Source organism: Propithecus coquereli, unplaced genomic scaffold (genome assembly GCF_000956105.1).
Source record: "Propithecus coquereli isolate 6110/MARCELLA unplaced genomic scaffold, Pcoq_1.0 Scaffold47, whole genome shotgun sequence".
Lineage (NCBI taxonomy): Eukaryota > Metazoa > Chordata > Mammalia > Primates > Indriidae > Propithecus > Propithecus coquereli.
In genome coordinates this window covers 7,357,632-7,375,479 of record NW_012150507.1, presented here as the reverse complement: position 1 = coordinate 7,375,479, position 17,848 = coordinate 7,357,632, and the positions used below count along the sequence as shown (strand labels likewise).

The window sequence follows — 17,848 nt, the reverse complement described above, 5'->3', positions numbered from 1 at the left end:
TCATGCTTTTGGCATTTTATCTAAAAAGTCATTGCCAAACCTAAGGTCATCTAGATTTTCTCCTGTTATCTTCTAGGAGCTTTTATAGTTTTGCATTTTACATTTAGATCTATAGTCCATTTTGAGTTAATTTTTTCAAAGGTGTAAGGTCTGTATCTAGATTCATTTTTTGCATGTGGATGTCCAGTTGTAGCACTACTTGTGGAAAAGATTATCCTTCCTCCATAGTCTTGCCTTTGCTCTTTGGTCAATGATCAGTTGACTATATTTATGTGAGTATATTTCTGGGCTCGCTCTTCTGTTCCATTAATCTGTTTGTCTGGTTTTTTCCCAATACCATACTGTCTTGATTACTGTAGCTTTATAATAAGCCTTGAAATTAGGTAGTCCTTTGACTTTATCTTTTTCTGGGTCTTTTGCATTTCCATACAGAATTAGGTTGTTGATATCCACAAAATAACTTGCTGGAATTTGATTGGAATTGCACTGAATCTGTAGATTAAGTTGGGAGGAACAGACATCATAATAATGAGATGTCAGTCTGTGTTCATCTATCTATGAACATAGAATATCTCTCCATTTATTTAGTTCTTATTTGATTTCTTTAATCAGAGTTTGGTAGTTTTCCTCATATAGATCTTGCATGTATTTTGTTAGATTTATACCCAAGTATTTAAGTCTTGAGGGTGTTAATGTAAATAGTATTGTGTTCTTAATTTCCAATTTCAATTGTCATTATTGGTATATAGGAAAGCAATTGACTTTTGTATATTAACTTTGGATCCTGCAAATTTGTTATCATTGCTTATTACCTTTAGGAGTTTTTTGTTGATTCTTTGGGATTTTCTACATAGACAATAACGTCATCTGTGAACAGACACAGTTTTATATCTTCCTTCTCAATCTGTATACTTTTTATTTCTTCTTGTCTTACTGCAATTGCTAGACCTTCCAGTAGGATGTTTAAAATTTCTTACTTTCTGTACATATGAAAACCTAATGTTTTCTCAAAGATGAGATGAATAGATAAAACATTTTTAAAGAAGTCTGGGTTGTCTTTTTAAATAAAAATAAAACCATCAGTTTTGTAATGACTTATGAAATTTATTCCATTCATTCCAAAAACAATTATGTCCTTCCACTCTACTTACTAGACATTGTTTTAGGCACTAGAGATATATCAGTGAATAAGACAGAAAAGGTCTGTGGCCACAGGAAGCCTGCATTCTCTGTGAAGATTTATAGTTAATGATGTTTATTGAAAAGGTATACTATATTTCTTTGATTAAAAAGCTTGTCCCTATATTAGTAATTTTATATCAACAACTTGCTCAGGAATTTGGGATAGAGATACAGAAGCTTCTTTATTCGATACTGATTAAGCAAGGAAGAAAGTGTTTACTGGATAAGGATAAAGAATTTTGTTTGTACATCTGAACTCATGTCCGTGGCTGTATGTGGTTATAGGAGCCCTAGTTTGAGTGTGGAGCCAAGCTGGTGAGGCTCAAATTTTACTGTTGTTGTTATTACCAAAGTCTGTTGGAGGTGAGAGCCAAACACATGTTGGAGGGAAAAAGTCCTACCTTTCACTAGCAAATAATCTTAAATTCCAGATACTATAGATTATTGATTCGTTTGCCAAGGGTTCTTAATCTTTTTTGGATAATGGAACTCTTTGATAATCTGATGAGGCTGCATTCCTTCTCCCCAGAAAAGTGTACCTGCATATAATTTTGGGAATTAATAGATCCCAATGAAATCCATTCATGGACCCCTCAGGGGTTGATTAGTCCAAAGGTAAGAACCCCTCACTATAATCAGAATCACAGTGAGAGTTCAATGAAGAAAAGTAAAGAATGTGCCAGTGTTTAAGGATTTTTAGTAAATGTGTGAGGGAATTTCAGGATGCGTACTTTTTTTATAAACTAATACATTCTAATTTTTATAAAAACAACTTCGGGCTTTTGAATATGGCCTCATTATTAAAAGTAAAGACATTTCACTAATAAAAGTGTTTGGAATTTCGTAATTGGGAGGATAGAAAATAAAGACCCATGGATTGAAATTGCAGTGTTGTAGGGGGAAAAATTGCTTTAAAAATGGGTTGAATTTGTTGTTTTATTTTTAAAATTCAACTTTTCTTATTAGGTGAGAACTAGAACAGTTGCTGAATGTGTAGCATTCTACTATATGTGGAAGAAGTCTGAACGTTATGATTACTTTGCTCAACAGACAAGATTTGGAAAGAAACGATATTATCATCACCCTGGAGTTACGTAAGTACCATGGGTTTGACGTCAGTGACTTTTGTTTTAAATCATGATATGCAGTCATAAAATTATTGGGGTGTATTTTTCAGGGACTATATGGATCGTTTGGTAGATGAAACAGAAGCTTTGGGTGGGACGGTAAATTCTTCAGCCTTAACTTCTAACCGGCCTGAGCCTATTCCTGATCAACAGCTGAATATTCTCAACTCTTTCACTGCCAGTGACTTGACAGGTAAAGTGAAGATCTTTTTGGGTTCTTTAGTATAGGTTGTTGGAAAATTGTGTCCTCTTTGCTTCATATTACAGGACCACTCACTTAACCATGTTCTATTTCTTTTTAGCTTTGACCAACAGTGTAGCAACTGTCTGCAACCCCACGGATGTGAATTGTTTGGATGATAGCTTTCCTCCACTGGGCAACACACCCCGTGGACAAGTAAATCACGTGCCTGTTGTAACAGAAGAGTTACTCACCCTGCCCAGCAATGGGGAAAGTGATTGTTTTAATTTATTTGAGACTGGATTTTATCACTCGGAGCTAAATCCTATGAACATGTGCAGTGAAGAGTCAGAACGACCAGCAAAGAGATTGAAAATGGGCATTGCTGTTCCTGAATCCTTTATGAATGAGGTTTCTGTAAATAATCTGGGTGTGGACTTTGAAAATCACACACATCACATCACCAGTGCCAAAATGGCTGTTTCTGTGGCTGACTTTGGCAGTCTGTCTGCCAACGAGACCAATGGTTTCATCAGTGCCCACGCTCTGCATCAGCACGCCGCCCTTCACTCTGAGTGACGCAGGGAAGGAGCCCAGAAACAGTGTGTGTTCAGTACCAGTAAACTTGAGGGGAGCTATCAGGTTTGCATAGTCTTTCACTGGAAGTTTGAACCTTTTTCACTATGACATCAGTGATGTCAGTATATATAGAACTATATCTTGATTTATCAAGAGTATTTTCATTTTTCAATCCATAAATGTGGAAATGAACTATGATCAGCAGAGTTGGGAACTAAGATTGAACTCTGTGGTGCAGCTTTAAGCTCTGCTTCTTTCTTCCTCATCCCCAATACCTCTTCCCCACTCCCTTCTTTTTCTATTCTTTTCTGTTCCCCACTGCCCTCACTCCCAATTTTAAAACCTGTAGACAGAGGCCACCAGCTCAAAACCAGCACAGATGTTCTGAACTGAATGGTGTGGCTTCTTTTCATGTAAATTCCTTTTGCCGTAACGGATGCAGTGGAATAACAATGTTTACAGGTACCAATCCCGATCCCTGCTCAATGTAGCATTTTTTTGGTTTTATTTTCTTAATTAATAAAAGCAGGGGTAGGTTTCTTTAAACTGCACAAACATGCAAGGATTTTTTTAAAATGGAAACTTCTCTCATGTTATTCAACTAGAGCACTTCAGTTTACAAAACAGCAAGTCCATCTTTATGGAAGCCAGCACGAGGAACTGTGTGCAAATTATGAAGACACTTGCTTGGATCCTGCTTCAAAATTCTAGACCAGGGCTACCTTACACAGAATTGGCCATTCTACTGCCAGGAGATTTCTGTGTAACTTCACTAATTGGCTAAAAATATGGTATTTGAAAATGCGGTATTCAGATGGGGTTTTGTCCACCATTGTCAAGATTGTAATCTTAAAAATCATATACCGGTCATTGATAATTTAGTTTATCCTGAGGCAGTTGACTTGCAGAGGCACAGTCTACAAAGCCTCGGATGTTGCCACTCAATGGTTTACATTTTGGGACACCTCTTAAGTTGTTCGTAGCACTGCAGTTCAAAGTGTTAATATGTAGAGGGACTTCTAGATTTTATACATAATGCAGTAGAACCTTGAAGTATATTTAAGCTTTTTTGTTTAGCTTGAACACTTGGCAAGAAAAATGTGAGTTCCTTTCTGAAATAGAATGGTACGTTACCACTTTAAGTTTTAAAAAGTGATAAACATTCAGATGTATCTCAGTTTTATTTTTATTCTAAACATCGTGAATGGGAAGCCATTGTCATAAACTTTGGCCATTTTTGCTCTGTAGACATGCCTCTTTAAGTTATAAGGTGAATCAAACAATATGTGATACAGTATTAGGATATAATAAGCTTTGCTTTTATAGTACAGTTAAAATACAAAATTCCTTTTTTTGGCACCATCTTAATTAAAATTTTTGATTTTTACTAGTTGTGTTGCTTTGCAAAAAACTTAAATGTTTGGCTGCATTGCTAATATTTGTAAGTGTAAGTTGCTTCAAGGTTGTGCTGATGAGTAGATAGGACGTAGTGATTAGTGATCGAAAGGGAGGGTATTTATTATACAAACTGTGAACTGCAATGACATCCTTAGTTTTGGATGATGTGTATTCTTGTTTTTCTTTGCAGCATTTTAATGAAGATTGCTTTGAAGTGTTTACGCAGTAGCACATTTACTATAAAATTTAGTTTAGCACAGTGGACAAAAGTAGTTAATAACTTAAAATCAGTCTCTAATTTATACATCTAAAGTCTAGCATTCCTGTGTGCACACAGTAAATAATGGGTAGCCTGGGCTCTGTGTTGCTTTCCGATATTTTTATCCAAGGTTGTCAGCTTCTTATTGCTGTGTTGGTTGTGCTAAACTTTGAACCTTATTTCTTTTATTAAAAATCAGTACACTTTCTATAATTTAGTAAGATACTGGCCATAATGTTCCATTGTTATAACTTTAATTTTCACTCTGGGTTTACAGTGGCTGGTCTGTATAAATAATTTACACAAAGATGACTGAATGCTAATACCAGTTGCACTTAAATGAACATGCCCATTCTCAGTAGCTGATGCAGTAATATATTCAGTTTATCTATGCATTGCTGGATCTTGATATAAGATGGAAACAGTGTTTCTTATCTAAAGTTTTGATTATCAGCAAGTTGAATGGACACTTTAGTTATTTAAATAAAGATTTTTGACCAAAATCCAGAAAATGGTATGAGAGAAAAATAAATTCCAGCTAGTTTAATAGATTTTTAAATGCCAATCCAATTTTAGCCTCTTAGAGAGTGCTAACTAGCTGGTAACGTTTACTTTTAATTCCTTGTTAAAATGAGGCAATAATTTGCAAGATTTTTGTATATAAGTGTAAATTCTTCATATCTTTTTAGATCTAATTCAATATTTTCTGACTACTTCTGCCATGTATAATACCATTTTTGTGCATGCTTGATGTGACATTCATAAATTGTACCACTATGACTTTATCCATGTAAAATAGCTATTTATTGAATTTTCTTTTAAAAGCTGGATTTATTGTTTTTTCTCTCTGTTTAAACATCTTAACAGAATTTGTTACTGTTTATTAAAAGAATTGCGTTTGAAAGCATGAAAATAACTGATTTATAATCATATGAAGAAATAATAATGCCTTTATTATCAAGTGTTAAGCACAATTCTTATAACAAACTGTGATAAATTCTTTGATTTTTTTCCTTTGCCGCATTATTTTTGTATGAACAAACCAAAAATTCATGGTGAGCAGTTGCAGTGTTGGCTGATATATCTTCAATGTACAGGGAATTTGAAGAGGACAGTGGATTCATTTAGAAGTGTAACTGGTGCTGTGATTATAGCAATACTTTACTTTTGTTAGTTGTACTTCATCTTTTTTACGCTAGCTTTTTAAATGTTTAGTTTTCCTCTTGTCATGGTCAACTGCTGAATTTACTTGAAGGATGTAGAATACTGTTTAAATAATACTAAAATCTGTACAATTAGGTCAAAGAATTGTGCAATTGTTTCCTTTTTAATTTTTAAAATCTAGGGTCATAAATATTTGAGAACGCCAGATCTGATAGAGCATAGTGATACTATTTAATTTAACCAAAGTCTCTAGTGAATATTTCAACTTTGAATGTAAACTAACAAATAAACCTGACCACCAAGGAGATTGTTTGCCCAGAGTTTCAAAGCACATTGTCTACAAATGGGAACTGAAATAATTTATAAAAATATTGACATTACTATGTTTTTTAAAAAGTTCCTAATTTTTTCACTAAAAGGAGGAAACTATTAGTTTTATTGTTAAATATGGTAGATATTATTCCTCTTAGATGACCAGTGATTCCAATTGTCCCAGTTTGAAATAAGTACCCTGTGAGTATGAGATAAATTAGTGACAATCAGAACAAGTTTTAGTATCAGATGTTCAAGAGGAAGTTGCTATTGTTGCATTGATTTTAATATTTGTACATAAACACTGATTTTTTTGAGCATTATTTTGTATTTGTTGTACTTTAATACCTGGTGTACAGTTCCAGAAATAAAAATCTGGAAATCTTTTTTTTCTTGGTTTGTGTGAGTATTTGCCAAAAATAGACTTTATTTAATGAATCTTAAGCTATACCAAATAGCTAATATTACACCCGTTAAATTGGTTTTACATGCAGTAAATAAGACATATGATACATACGTAATAAAGGTGGTAGATAAGTTTTCTTTAAATCCTCTATAGTAGCTTTCCATCTATAATAAAATTCTAACCATCTTAAAGTAAGGATTATACTTCCGGTTTAATTCAGGAAGCATTTGTTGAATGTTATGTTTCAAACACTGTTCTAAGCAACTGGGTCTGTTAGGAAAACATGATATCTGAAACTTGATCAAGTATTATTTGACAGACTATGTTCAACTAGTCTTCCTTATCTATGCTATTCATAGTTTCATTGAACCTACCTAGTCACATCGTTCCTAAACCTTCATCGTTTCAAGCTAAAGATCTTGCCTTAGCCTAATTTCACAAGTTTGTCCCTATATTTCATTTTCTGTGACCAGAACTTTATCTAGTTCCATTCTTAATATGCAGTGATCAGACTGCACATAATATCCAAATTCTGTACAAGGCCAAGAAGGGGATAGAATGAAAGCAAAAACTTTCACTCCTCTGCTTTTGGTTACTTGTCTACAACCATATTCCTTCATTCTCAGACACCAAAGGGCCTAGTGTGGGGGGGGCTTGTGTGGTGGTCACATGCAGAGAAGCACCTCCAGAGGGGGGACAAGCACAGTATTTTAATACAGCCAAGGCAGCAGCCAAGTGCCCCATAAGAGCTACATAGTAACTTCAGGCTTTGAGGGAGGAAGAAGCCTTGTGGAAGCACAATAATCTCTAGTGACTTCTAGGCTACCAGAAGTCTTTTTGACCATAATTTCCATCAATAGTGTGCTTTTTGAGCCTGCTGGTGCTAAGTGCTACAGAGAAAAATAGGGAAGTGGAATGGAGAGTACTGGGGTGGGAGCCAGGGACTGCAATTTCATTGCGGTGATTAGGCAAGCCTCTTCTCTGAGGTGACAGGAAAGGGGAGAACAAACTATGTGGCCATCTGGAGGAAGATCTTTGCAGGCAGAAGGAACAAGTGCAGAAGCCCTGAAGTGGAACGTGCCTGGCAGGTTCAGGGTGTGGCCAGGGGGCAGGTGTGGCTGGGATGGAATGAGCAAGGTGACAACCAGCAGAGCAGATCTGAGGTAAAGAGCAGCTAGAGCAGCTAGATCACGTATGTGAAGGACTTCATTTGCTCCAGGACAGGAGGAGGATTTTGAGCAGGGGCATGTCAAGATCTGACTTTAACTTTAAAAGAATCCCTCTTGGTGATGTATTCTGTAAGCAGGGCAGGTATGGAAAGAGGAAAGACAATTAGGAGGCTACTGAAATTGCAATAAACTAGGGGAGTAAAGCTGGTGGCACAGCAGTGAAGGTGGTCAGAATCTGGTTATACAGGTTCCATGAAGATTTCAGGGGCCCAATAAATAACACCCTCCTTCCTATCCAAGTTTAGAACTGAGAATTGGAGCAGGAGTCAGGTCAATGGAGATCAAAGTAACTATTGCTAATAAAATTCTGGGGAAGATGGCTTCAGAGCTCTGGCCAGGTTGGCTTGCTAATACTCCACCTCTGAAGCAGACTCACTCTGGCACTGGCTGGGCTGGCTACCGGCTGCTCCCTGCACAAGGCAGAGAACTGCCCAGGACACATTCTTTCTGCTGGCAGGCAGAGTCTACAGAGAAGGAACTAGAAGGGTGTGGGCCATTGGTGCCTAGTTCTCCAAACATACTCTGAGAAAGTCACTTCCTCCACTGGGGGGAGAGAGAGCGGCTATGAGCATTACAAATGGAAGCCCTCCACATAAAACCTGAGACATGGGGAATAGGTATTCCTCCCACTGACACTATCTTTTAACTGTATTCCCACGTGAAAACGATCTCTTGCTCTCTTTTTTTTTTTTTAACCTTTTTTGGTGTGGAAATGTTCAAAGAGTAAATAGTATAAGGACCTCACATTTTCCTCTTACCCAGCTAAAACAACCTTTAAATTGTACATACACACACTGGTTTACTCATAGCAACACAATAGATATTTTTTACTTGATTCTGTAAAAATAAAGTTTTTACATAAGTTTGTAGACATCAGCAGTACTACAAAAATTACTGGTGCTTGGCTAAAATTTTACAAACCACCACAGAGCTGTACAAAATAAACAAAAGAAAAATTGGAATTATAAGTTCAGGTAGTAGGTTTTAATTTAATAAGCTATTGTGTATTTAGGTGAAGCCCAATTAAAATTTGAATTGCATTACAAATTTGAAATTGTAATGAAGCAAATAGCTTTTATCATGAAATTGGAACATAATATCAACAAAAACAAAAAATTCCTATTCCAATTAGGTCTCAAAATATTTGTTCTACAGGTGGAACTCAGAGAACTGATTAACAAAAAACATTGAGATAACTGAGTAGAAAACCTAATTTCTAATTCAGAGTTAGCTGACAATTGTGTAGTAGTTTGAAAAAAACTCTTCTCCTTGGTTGATGTCCCTAAGTGCAACAAGAACAACACATCGAAGCGGGCTGAAAACAAAAAAATATACAAAAGGTAAGAATATTGACAGATAAAAGCTCATATTTTTAATATAATCAGTATGGGTTTTATAGATGTAACTTTCTCTCTACTCAGGTTCTGTACATTTTAGTTCATACATTTGATTTCTATGAGGAAATAGTTCTTATCCCTGATGCAGGTACTCTAGAGAAGAGTATGTCTATATTGTTAAAAAAGACCACAAATCAATAGGTTTATACAATTGACTATCTCTTTGGAAAACTCTGTTTCTATTTTTAGGCCCCCAAAACTGGTATCACAAAAAGGATTTTAAAATGACATTATAGTTTAACATTTTTTTATTAATTTGTATCTTGTATTCTAAAAAATGGAAACATTACTTAAAATTAGTTGGAATTAAAAAAAATACTTTTTCTGGACACAGTAAGACACTGTTATATATACACCTTTAAAGTTCTAATGACATCATACCCCAGAATGCATAGCTAAAAAAACCTAATTGTTCTAACACACACATGTAGAGACACAAGTTATCAAGTTTTAAGTACAGTGAATAGTCCAAGTTTTAAAAATCATTCATCTTAAAAGGATAATTTAATAGGTCCTATGCAAAATAAGGTGTGCTAGCAACTCAGTGAAAAGATTATATATTCCTACAGCATTGTTAACAAAGAACTCGCTCTCCAGAATTACTTATATTTAAAAATTGTTATTTGAGTATTCTCAGTAGACTTTCCACTTAATAAGCAGAAAATAAATGTTACATTAAAATATGTATCTTCTGGATATAGTCCTTTTTATCACTATTAGGTTTCCGAACCAAATAGTGAAATGGGCAAAAGAAACAGTGTAATTTGGCCTCTTTCTTCAATTGGGTGCTTTCTTGTGAGGTAGAGAACATGATACTTTAAATGATTAAAGTAAAAATGTATTTGAAAATTTTGTGGGTAGGAAAAACAACAGAATCATAAGAAAAAAACTTTAAGGTCAATACTTGTAAAGTATTACATAGAATAACAATGGATAATAGTAAGCAGAATAATCTAAGTTAAAGGAAAATTTTAAATTTCAAATATTTATATTTAACACATTAAGGTGTGATGAACATAAAAAATCTAAGTTACCTATAATTTTTCACTAAAAATATCTTACCCCAAATTCTCTATAGCTTTTTCTTAGAAAATATTTTTTTAAGTACCACATAAGATAGGAAATTCTCTTTTAGAAGACTAACCTTTGTTTGTCATAGCTGTAGGCAATGTTTGGAAGATACTGCTTCAGTTCTATAGGGAAAATGGCAGGCACATCAAATTCCTGATAACAGACATTAGCTGCTCTGTCTAGGAACAAGCACAAAATTTTTAGAAAAAGAACCATGATACAAGGTCATGGAAAACAGTATTGAATTATGACACTTAACATATGGTTTTCTAAACTATTGGAACATGCTCAAAATAATTACTACTATGTTCCAGGCACTGTGAGAATTTTTTTTAAATGGGTCATTGGGAATGAAACTGTTAGATTTTATATATTTACATATATTTTTATATATATAGTAAATAACAAATAATATGTAAAACAGAATATCTAAAAAGTAAATAAAACATTTACATAGAACATAATAAACATATGTTTATATTATATACAAACATATATAATAAACAGTATGTTTTATTGTTTACTTTTTATATACCAGGAAATAGAGGCTCAGAAAGGTTAAAGGTTAAATAAAAGAGACAGGCTTGGAGTTCAAATCTCCCTAACAAAGCCTATGCTAAATGTAGCCAAATGATCAAACTTTTACCTGTGGGAAAGTCAAATCCTAAAGAAGGTAAGTGACTCACAAACTTAGCAATAGAAAGAGGATACCAGTCTAGCGATTAATCTATAAGGCTATTTTGAGGCACTGACAAAATAATCTCTAAATTAACTAAAACGCTATTTAAAAAACGCTAAAATAATAATGATCGAAAGGGCAGTTATCAATTGCCTATACTCACTGCAAAATCAGAACAAAAATAGTAACTTAAAGAATTCCAAATAATGTCTATCATTATTTCCCCAAATTCTCTCTCTGTTTTCTTCCCTCCAAAAGTTATAGTTGCTTAAGGACTTTGAATAGCTGAGATGAACACGCGATTGCCTTTGGCACTCAGTTATCTGGCAAAGGAGTAGAATTAACCATTGTTATATCTCATCTCACAGCTCCATGATGCTTACTTACCATTTGAACAATTGTTGACATACTGTCCTACAGCCAGGGGATTATGAATTTCTGATGTTAGCCATGTACTATCACTCATTTTTAAAGGGCCAAGTCGATCCCTCCCATTGCAAGATCTGAAACAGGTGAAAATATTAGCTAAGGGGTTATTCTTCTGTATCTTAAAATAGAATTCAAAAATACAAAATTTACCCTAGAATTAAACAAGTGCAATTTCTCTTAAAAAAAAAACCTTGTCTCAACAACGGGATAACCAAGTTGTTAATAGAAGCTATCTAAATAGATTTTTATTTAAAGTACAAATGCTGTTGGTCATAATCATTGTTGTAAATGTGGTTCTGTCTCCTATACTTAAATTTGAACATGGGCATCACTTACCTGTACACAACTTTTGATATTCCTTTGTCATTTCCATCAATGAGTACCCCATCCAGGCATCTAAAAATAAATGGATTTCCAATGGACTGGAAAAAGATTGGCTCATACTTCTGATATACTGTACCTATTATACAATAAGAGAAGACATTATAGCAACATGGAAAAATCATAAACAGTGTGGTAAGAACATTTCTCTGAAACATAATCACATTCTCTTTGGTTACTTTCCCCCTGTAAAGAGTGAATGTCCATTAGCAGAGCATAGAACCAACTTGTGCACACAGCAGAATAAAAAAAAATACCTATCTTGGTTAATGAAAATATGAACATCACATTTTAGGTTCGGTTTTACAAAATCACATATTTTTTTAAGTAGAGTGTGATTTGACAGCTAAAGAGTCTCTAAAAAATGTATTTTGCTAATAATTTAATAATGTAGACATATATGGGCACAGATGAGTCTGACATTCAGGTTGTTTTTGTTTTTCCTTTTTCTGGCAAAGGAGAAAAGGAGAAAATATTTACCAGGTGCTTCCTATGTGCCGGGCACGTTCATCTATTTATTAAATTTATTTTAGTATTAATTTGTTTGGTTGGCTTGTTCTATTTAATCTTTATAGAGTTAGGTTAGTTGTACAGCAGGAAACTCAGACTTTCTTGCTTGGGGATATAAAATTAGAAAATGGCAGAATGACTTTTTAAAAACATGGTCTATCCAACTCAAATATTCACATACACACTTTCCACTATACCAAATAACATAAGTTTAACAAATAACATTCTATTGAGCATTCTAGTCAATGATCTTTTTTTGCAAAGAAGTTGCCTTACTAGTGTAGAAATGGCAGGAACATCTTTATTCAGTGATTTATGATTTAAACTCTTTTATGTTTTGACCCATATCATTTTTATCTTTAGTCATCAACTAAGCCAAAGTGGCTTATTCTCTAGTGCTTTCTAAGTAATTTGTACAAGTGGACTATACAATGTTCTAAACATTGGCTAGAAACATTTCCTTAAAAGTACATTTATTCTATCACATACTCCATGATACTTTCTAACATAATTTACAAAGAGTTCATTCCCAAATTAGAACTTTAAAGATCTATGGAAACCTGAGTTTCCAATTCAACCCTTTAAGGACTACAGGGCTAGGCATTTTATTGAGCTTATATTAATCAGTATGCAAGAAACTTGGCAAAGTACTAATTGTGCTGTTACCAGGATACATAGATACAACCGCGCCTTTTGGTACCAATCCTTTAGTAACGAAGACACCTTTTCCAGCAGAAATCAAAGAGCTAGTTGCTCGAGCAACGCTAAAACCCAATGTCTTATAAAGAATTTCTTCTGGTTTTAAGATATTTTGCTGTTGATGTCTGTTTTCAAGCAGTTTCACCCTTTGATGTTCAAGTGCCAGAAGGTCTTGATATTTTGATTTAACAGGTTCTGGAAGCAGAGTCAAGATTTCTGATTGTTTATCAAAATCATTTAAAAATAGAGCCTGGAAAACTTTCAGTAATGTTCCTAGGACATCTTCATCTGAGATAACTTTGTCTTTAGATTCCTCTGGAACATATCGGAGGGTCCTGAAAATGGGAAAAGTTTCTATTCACTACCTTTCAACTGATAAGAGCCACACTATCTTCATGCTTTCTGGGTTACTGCCCTTAATGAACTGTAAGATTATTCTGATGTGTTTGAAAAACATAAAGCTCAAGAAGTTCAGAAAAGAATTGTTTGGGGTAGCTCTAGTTACCTAACTCCCAACACTACCCACACAAGTAGCCAGTATTTATGAAAGGCCCATTCTGTACCAAATGCTTTTGGGTCCTTTCATTATCCCATTTTTGCAGACAAGGAAATAGGCTTGGAGGTGTTAGGGAACTTGCCCAAGGTCCAAAAGCCAGCAAGTGGGAGAGCCAGAAGCAGAACTGTAGCAGCTCTCTCCCCAGCTACACCCAACAATCACTTGAGTGTTATCCCATGAGAACCTTCATATTCAATGGCTTTCTTTACAGGCATGTAGTTTCAAAGACAAATTTTACATATACTTTGTCACATTCTCTCCAGGAGTACCACCTTCTTTAATGACTGCATCACTTATTTCCACAACTTTAGTACATAATTTCCAATTGTACTAACTGTATTATTTTTACTCTAGAACAAAAGGGGAGCAATTTCCACCTCACAATTCTACAGTAACGATGCACCTGCATTCATGTCTCCCTCGTATGAAACTTCGGGAAATCTCTTTGGCTTCCCAATTTTTCTTAACTGCTCTTCCAGGAGGCCTAGTCTGCCTATGTGGTGAGCACTGTGTTGACTCCTTGCAGATCACCAGCACACACCCTTAATAATGCCGACAGCGTCACTGTCCAGGGCGACCTACTCAGCTAACGTACTCAAAACCCAAAACCCGACGAACTTTTAGTCGTTTTTTGCGCGTTTTATGCTTTAGGTACTCCAAGGTATTCTCACAGTCGAGCTGGGTTGCTTTCACCACATAAATTATTTGCATGGAGCTGTGAAAATAAACCTTCCTTTGGCTTTTCTGAGGAACTTCAAGTCCTAACTATGCCTGGGCGGAGAAAAGGCCACGCACTCTCACGAGGTAAGAGTAGTCTCCTTTTTTTTAAAAAAAGATGATTTTTATTAAATCAAGTCATTGCACTTGGTCATTTTATTGCTACAGCAAAACAAGGCCATTAAATTATAATACTTCTCATTTTTTATTTAAATGATTGTCTCATTCTGCTCATACATTTCAAGTTTAAATGCACGCATAAAATGTTTATCAAAAAATCTAGAAAGCACTTGGATTTTTTTCTGTGATTACAATAAGGAGCATAAAATAGAGAATTGTCTATTACACAAGGCCTATTCTCTCTTTACATCTTCAGACTTAAATTCTTTAAAGAGGTAACAGCTTTACAATAAAATGGAAGCTTAGCGGTCACACAAAAATTGAAATACAATTAGGAAATTAAGTAATATTGTGTGTTTCAAAGGATAGGAAACCTGAACTAAATAATTTGGCAATGACAGATTCCATGCTGTTCACCTTTGGTCTGTTATTTATACTCGCATGTAGAAAAAAATTACCCTTAAATAAAAGCTATTATTACGTATCATTTTGTGATATGAACTTCAGAAACAAATTAATAAAAGTTCCCATATCAAGAGCAAACAGTAAATTGCTAGAATAAAGGATTTTTTCCTTTTAAGTTCAAGTTCATTTGGTTTTATTTTCTTTACTATTTTGTCAAGGGCAGTAGTCTTTTTCTTTTAAAGTTTCTATTTTTTGCCCAGATACAAGAGCCCCAGCCCGTGCGACCCCTGAGAGGAACAAACGCCACGATCCGCCTGCAACCCCGACCTTGCAGGCCTACCAGCGCGGAGGACACTGGGAGAGGCCGCAGGCCCCGCCCACCTAAGGTCCGAGCCCGCTTCAGGCCCACGGCCGGCCGCCGCCGGACCCGCCTCTGGCCCCGCCCACCGCGGCCCCAGCCGCCGCTAGCCCGCCAGCCTCAAACCCGGACGCGGCCTCAGACCCCGCCCGCCTCGACCCGCCTACCCTAGACCCCACCCACACAGGGCCCGCCTCCTCAGGCCCCTCGGCCGCCTCGGGGCACACCCGCCCGCAGGTGGCTCCGCGGTTCCGCGGCAGTGGTGGCGTCGGGGAGCTGACAAAAGGTACCCTTGGTGCGGCCGCCTCGCCTTCTCACCTGGGGTTGTGGCTTAGGTTCAACGCGATCCAGGGGACGAAGCGGTACTTGTAACGGCGCCATCGCTGCCACAGGCCCCGCAGCAGGCGGCGCGGCATGGCTACCCCGCGGAGCCGTGACCAGGTCGGCGCGGGAGAGGCGGGTCGCGGTCTCGGGCCCGCCCCGGCCCGGGAGGAGCGGGGCCACGTTGCCCCGCCCCCCTCGGTTTCCGCCCTTAGAGTGCCTGGCACCGCCTGGCCTCTCTTGCTCGGGCTCCCGTCCTTCCCCTTTTTTGACCGCAGCCGGCTGAGCCAGAGGCGTGTAGAGCTGGAAGGAGGCCCCCGTTTTCCCTTGTTCTTTCTCGTGTGGTTTGAGTATTTTCGCGCGCGCACTCACACTAGCCTTGGCTGTGCGCAGAGGGTCTTAGGGCTTCAGAGGGCATCATGCCCTCGAGGAACGCAGCCTAGGAGTTGACCACCGAGTTTCTTTCTCAAGCCTTGCCCGGCCTCCCCCCTTGTGCAGGCTGCGCTCTGTGTTCCATCCTCCGTCCCTGCTCAGCTCTCGCTCTCTTCTTCGACGTTCTCCTCTCCCTTGCCTCTCAGCGGCCTGACTCTTCGTGAACAAGAGTTCCAGTCCTACCCTTAGACATCAGGGCCTTCTGCCAGACTGAACCCATGTTCCAAAAAGTTACCAATTTGGGACTTTTGCGAATGTATACTTGATATTTAAAAAAAGGGCGAGCACGGTGTCTCACGCCTGTAATCCCAGCATTTTAGGAGACCGAGGCCGGAGGATCGCTTGAGCCCAGGAGTTGGAGGTTACAGTGAGCTATGATCAGGCCACTGCACTCCAGCCTCCGCGACATAGCGAGATGCCCTGTTTTCACTCCAGTTTTTCTCTTCATTCTCCCAAACACTTAAAGGCAAGACTACATAGGCATCAGCAGAACAGAAAATGTGATGTATTTTATGCATGTGTTCTTGTTCTACAGAGAATGGAAATTGGAAGTCAAACACCCTTTGTATTCCAAAATAGGGTCTCAAACATTTTGTCATTTTCATTTAAATTGTTAGGAGGCTTGGAGCTATTAGTTAATCTGTCTTCCAATACACTGTTTAATATAGCACTGAATAAATGAGGCAAGTTGTCAATAGATGAAGCTCTGCTAGTAATTGATTTATTTTTCTTCAATAAAGTTGCATATAATGACGAATTGTCAAATTCTTTTTAAGATATGGGGCTATTCAAAATTTCTGTTTAATCTTATGTCTAGTTTGGTAAATTATATTTTTCACGGAATTTGTTCTTTTGTCTAAGTTGTCAAATTTCTTGATGTAAAGCTGTTAAATACTGTCTTACTATCCTTTTAATGTCTGTGTGATCTATAGTAGTGATCCACTTTCGTTCTTGATTTTGGTGATTTGTGTACTCTTTTCTTCATCAGTGTCATTGGGGGGTTTGTCAGTCTTCAAAGAAACAGCTCTTTTGACTTAATTTTCTCTGTTTATTTTCTATTTTGTTGATTTCTGTTCTTTATTATTTTATATTTTCTACTTACTGTGGGTTTATTTTGCTAGTTTCTTAAAGTAGAATATTAGATCGCTGATTTTAGTCTTTTCTTCTTTTCTAATAGAAGCATCTAAAGTTACAAATTTCCTTCCAAGCATTACTTTAGCCAAATCCCTGGATTTTTGATATTTTGTATTTTCATTATCTCTCAGTACAAAATATTTTAAAATTTTCTTTGTGATTTCTTTTGTTATCCATGGATTATTTAGAAGTGTGTTTTTAATTTCCAAATATTTGGGATTTCTAGATATCATAGTGTAATTGGTTTTTAATTTAATTCTGTTGTGGTCAGAAAACATGAATAATTTCAATTCTTTTAAATGTATCGACTTATTTTATGTCCCAGCATATGCTCTGTCTTGGTGAACATACCATATTCTGTGATCGTTGGGTTTAGTTTTCTGTAAATATTAATTAGGTCATGGTAGTTGATAGTGTCCTTAGATCATCTATGTCTTTAATGATTTACATAAAATTTTAAATACAAATGAATGAGGCACAACAGATTGGCAGACAATTTTGTAATGTACCATATAATTAGCAAGCAAAAGGTTAGCATTGGTAGGCATGGAGATGTGCTGCTGTCCAAAACTACCCTCTTCTTCTGACTCCTTTTTTCTACTGTTGTTTCCAGTTTCCCCAACTGTTTTACACAATTGAGGCTAAGAATGTGTGTGCTGTATTTTTCCATTTAAAGACCATTTATGCTATAAATCAAAAAAATATCATGTAGGAAAAATAATCTTTAACGTCAATGTCCTAAAAATCCACAAATAGGGCATGTGTCCCTGGATGGATTGTAACTTCTAGAGTTCAAAATAAG

The 17,848-nt window shown here is 36.5% G+C and overlaps 2 protein-coding genes across 5 annotated transcripts in view; one reads left to right on the top strand and one right to left on the bottom strand.

Annotated features, from left to right (window-relative positions):
- The window catches only part of MIER3 (mesoderm induction early response 1, family member 3), a 31,935-nt gene extending 25,345 nt beyond the window's left edge, over positions 1-6,590 (top strand). For all 3 annotated transcript variants that reach the window (XM_012655314.1, XM_012655313.1, XM_012655312.1), the window contains exons 11-13: positions 2,149-2,276; positions 2,360-2,502; positions 2,612-6,590. In XM_012655314.1, coding sequence (XP_012510768.1) covers positions 2,149-2,276; positions 2,360-2,502; positions 2,612-3,069 — 729 coding nt within the window. In that variant the 3' untranslated portion in view covers positions 3,070-6,590. The remainder of the gene's footprint in view (positions 1-2,148; positions 2,277-2,359; positions 2,503-2,611) is intronic.
- Positions 668-15,954, bottom strand: SETD9 (SET domain containing 9). 2 transcript variants are annotated; one of them, XM_012655316.1, is made up of 6 exons: positions 15,478-15,954; positions 12,971-13,338; positions 11,750-11,873; positions 11,372-11,487; positions 10,379-10,484; positions 668-867 (listed from the first exon to the last, which is right to left on the bottom strand). In XM_012655316.1, exons 1-6 carry the CDS (start codon positions 15,573-15,575, stop codon positions 864-866), a joined length of 816 nt encoding a protein of 271 aa, XP_012510770.1. In that variant the 5' UTR covers positions 15,576-15,954; the 3' UTR covers positions 668-863. The 2 variants fall into 2 exon arrangements, with proteins under 2 accessions (XP_012510770.1, XP_012510769.1); XM_012655315.1 differs by lacking the exon at positions 668-867 and adding an exon at positions 8,800-9,152.
- Positions 15,955-17,848: the final 1,894 nt, after the last annotated feature.

Coding starts and splice junctions, on each gene's coding strand:
- SETD9 (XM_012655315.1), bottom strand. CDS start 15,575: ATGCCGCGCCGCCTGCTGCGGGGCCTGTGGCAGCGATGGCGCCGTTAC. Junction 11,874..12,970: donor GGTTGTATCTATGTATCCTG/GTAACAGCACAA, acceptor ATTGTATAATAG/GTACAGTATATCAGAAGTAT. Junction 10,485..11,371: donor TGTCAACAATTGTTCAAATG/GTAAGTAAGCAT, acceptor GCTTGTTCCTAG/ACAGAGCAGCTAATGTCTGT.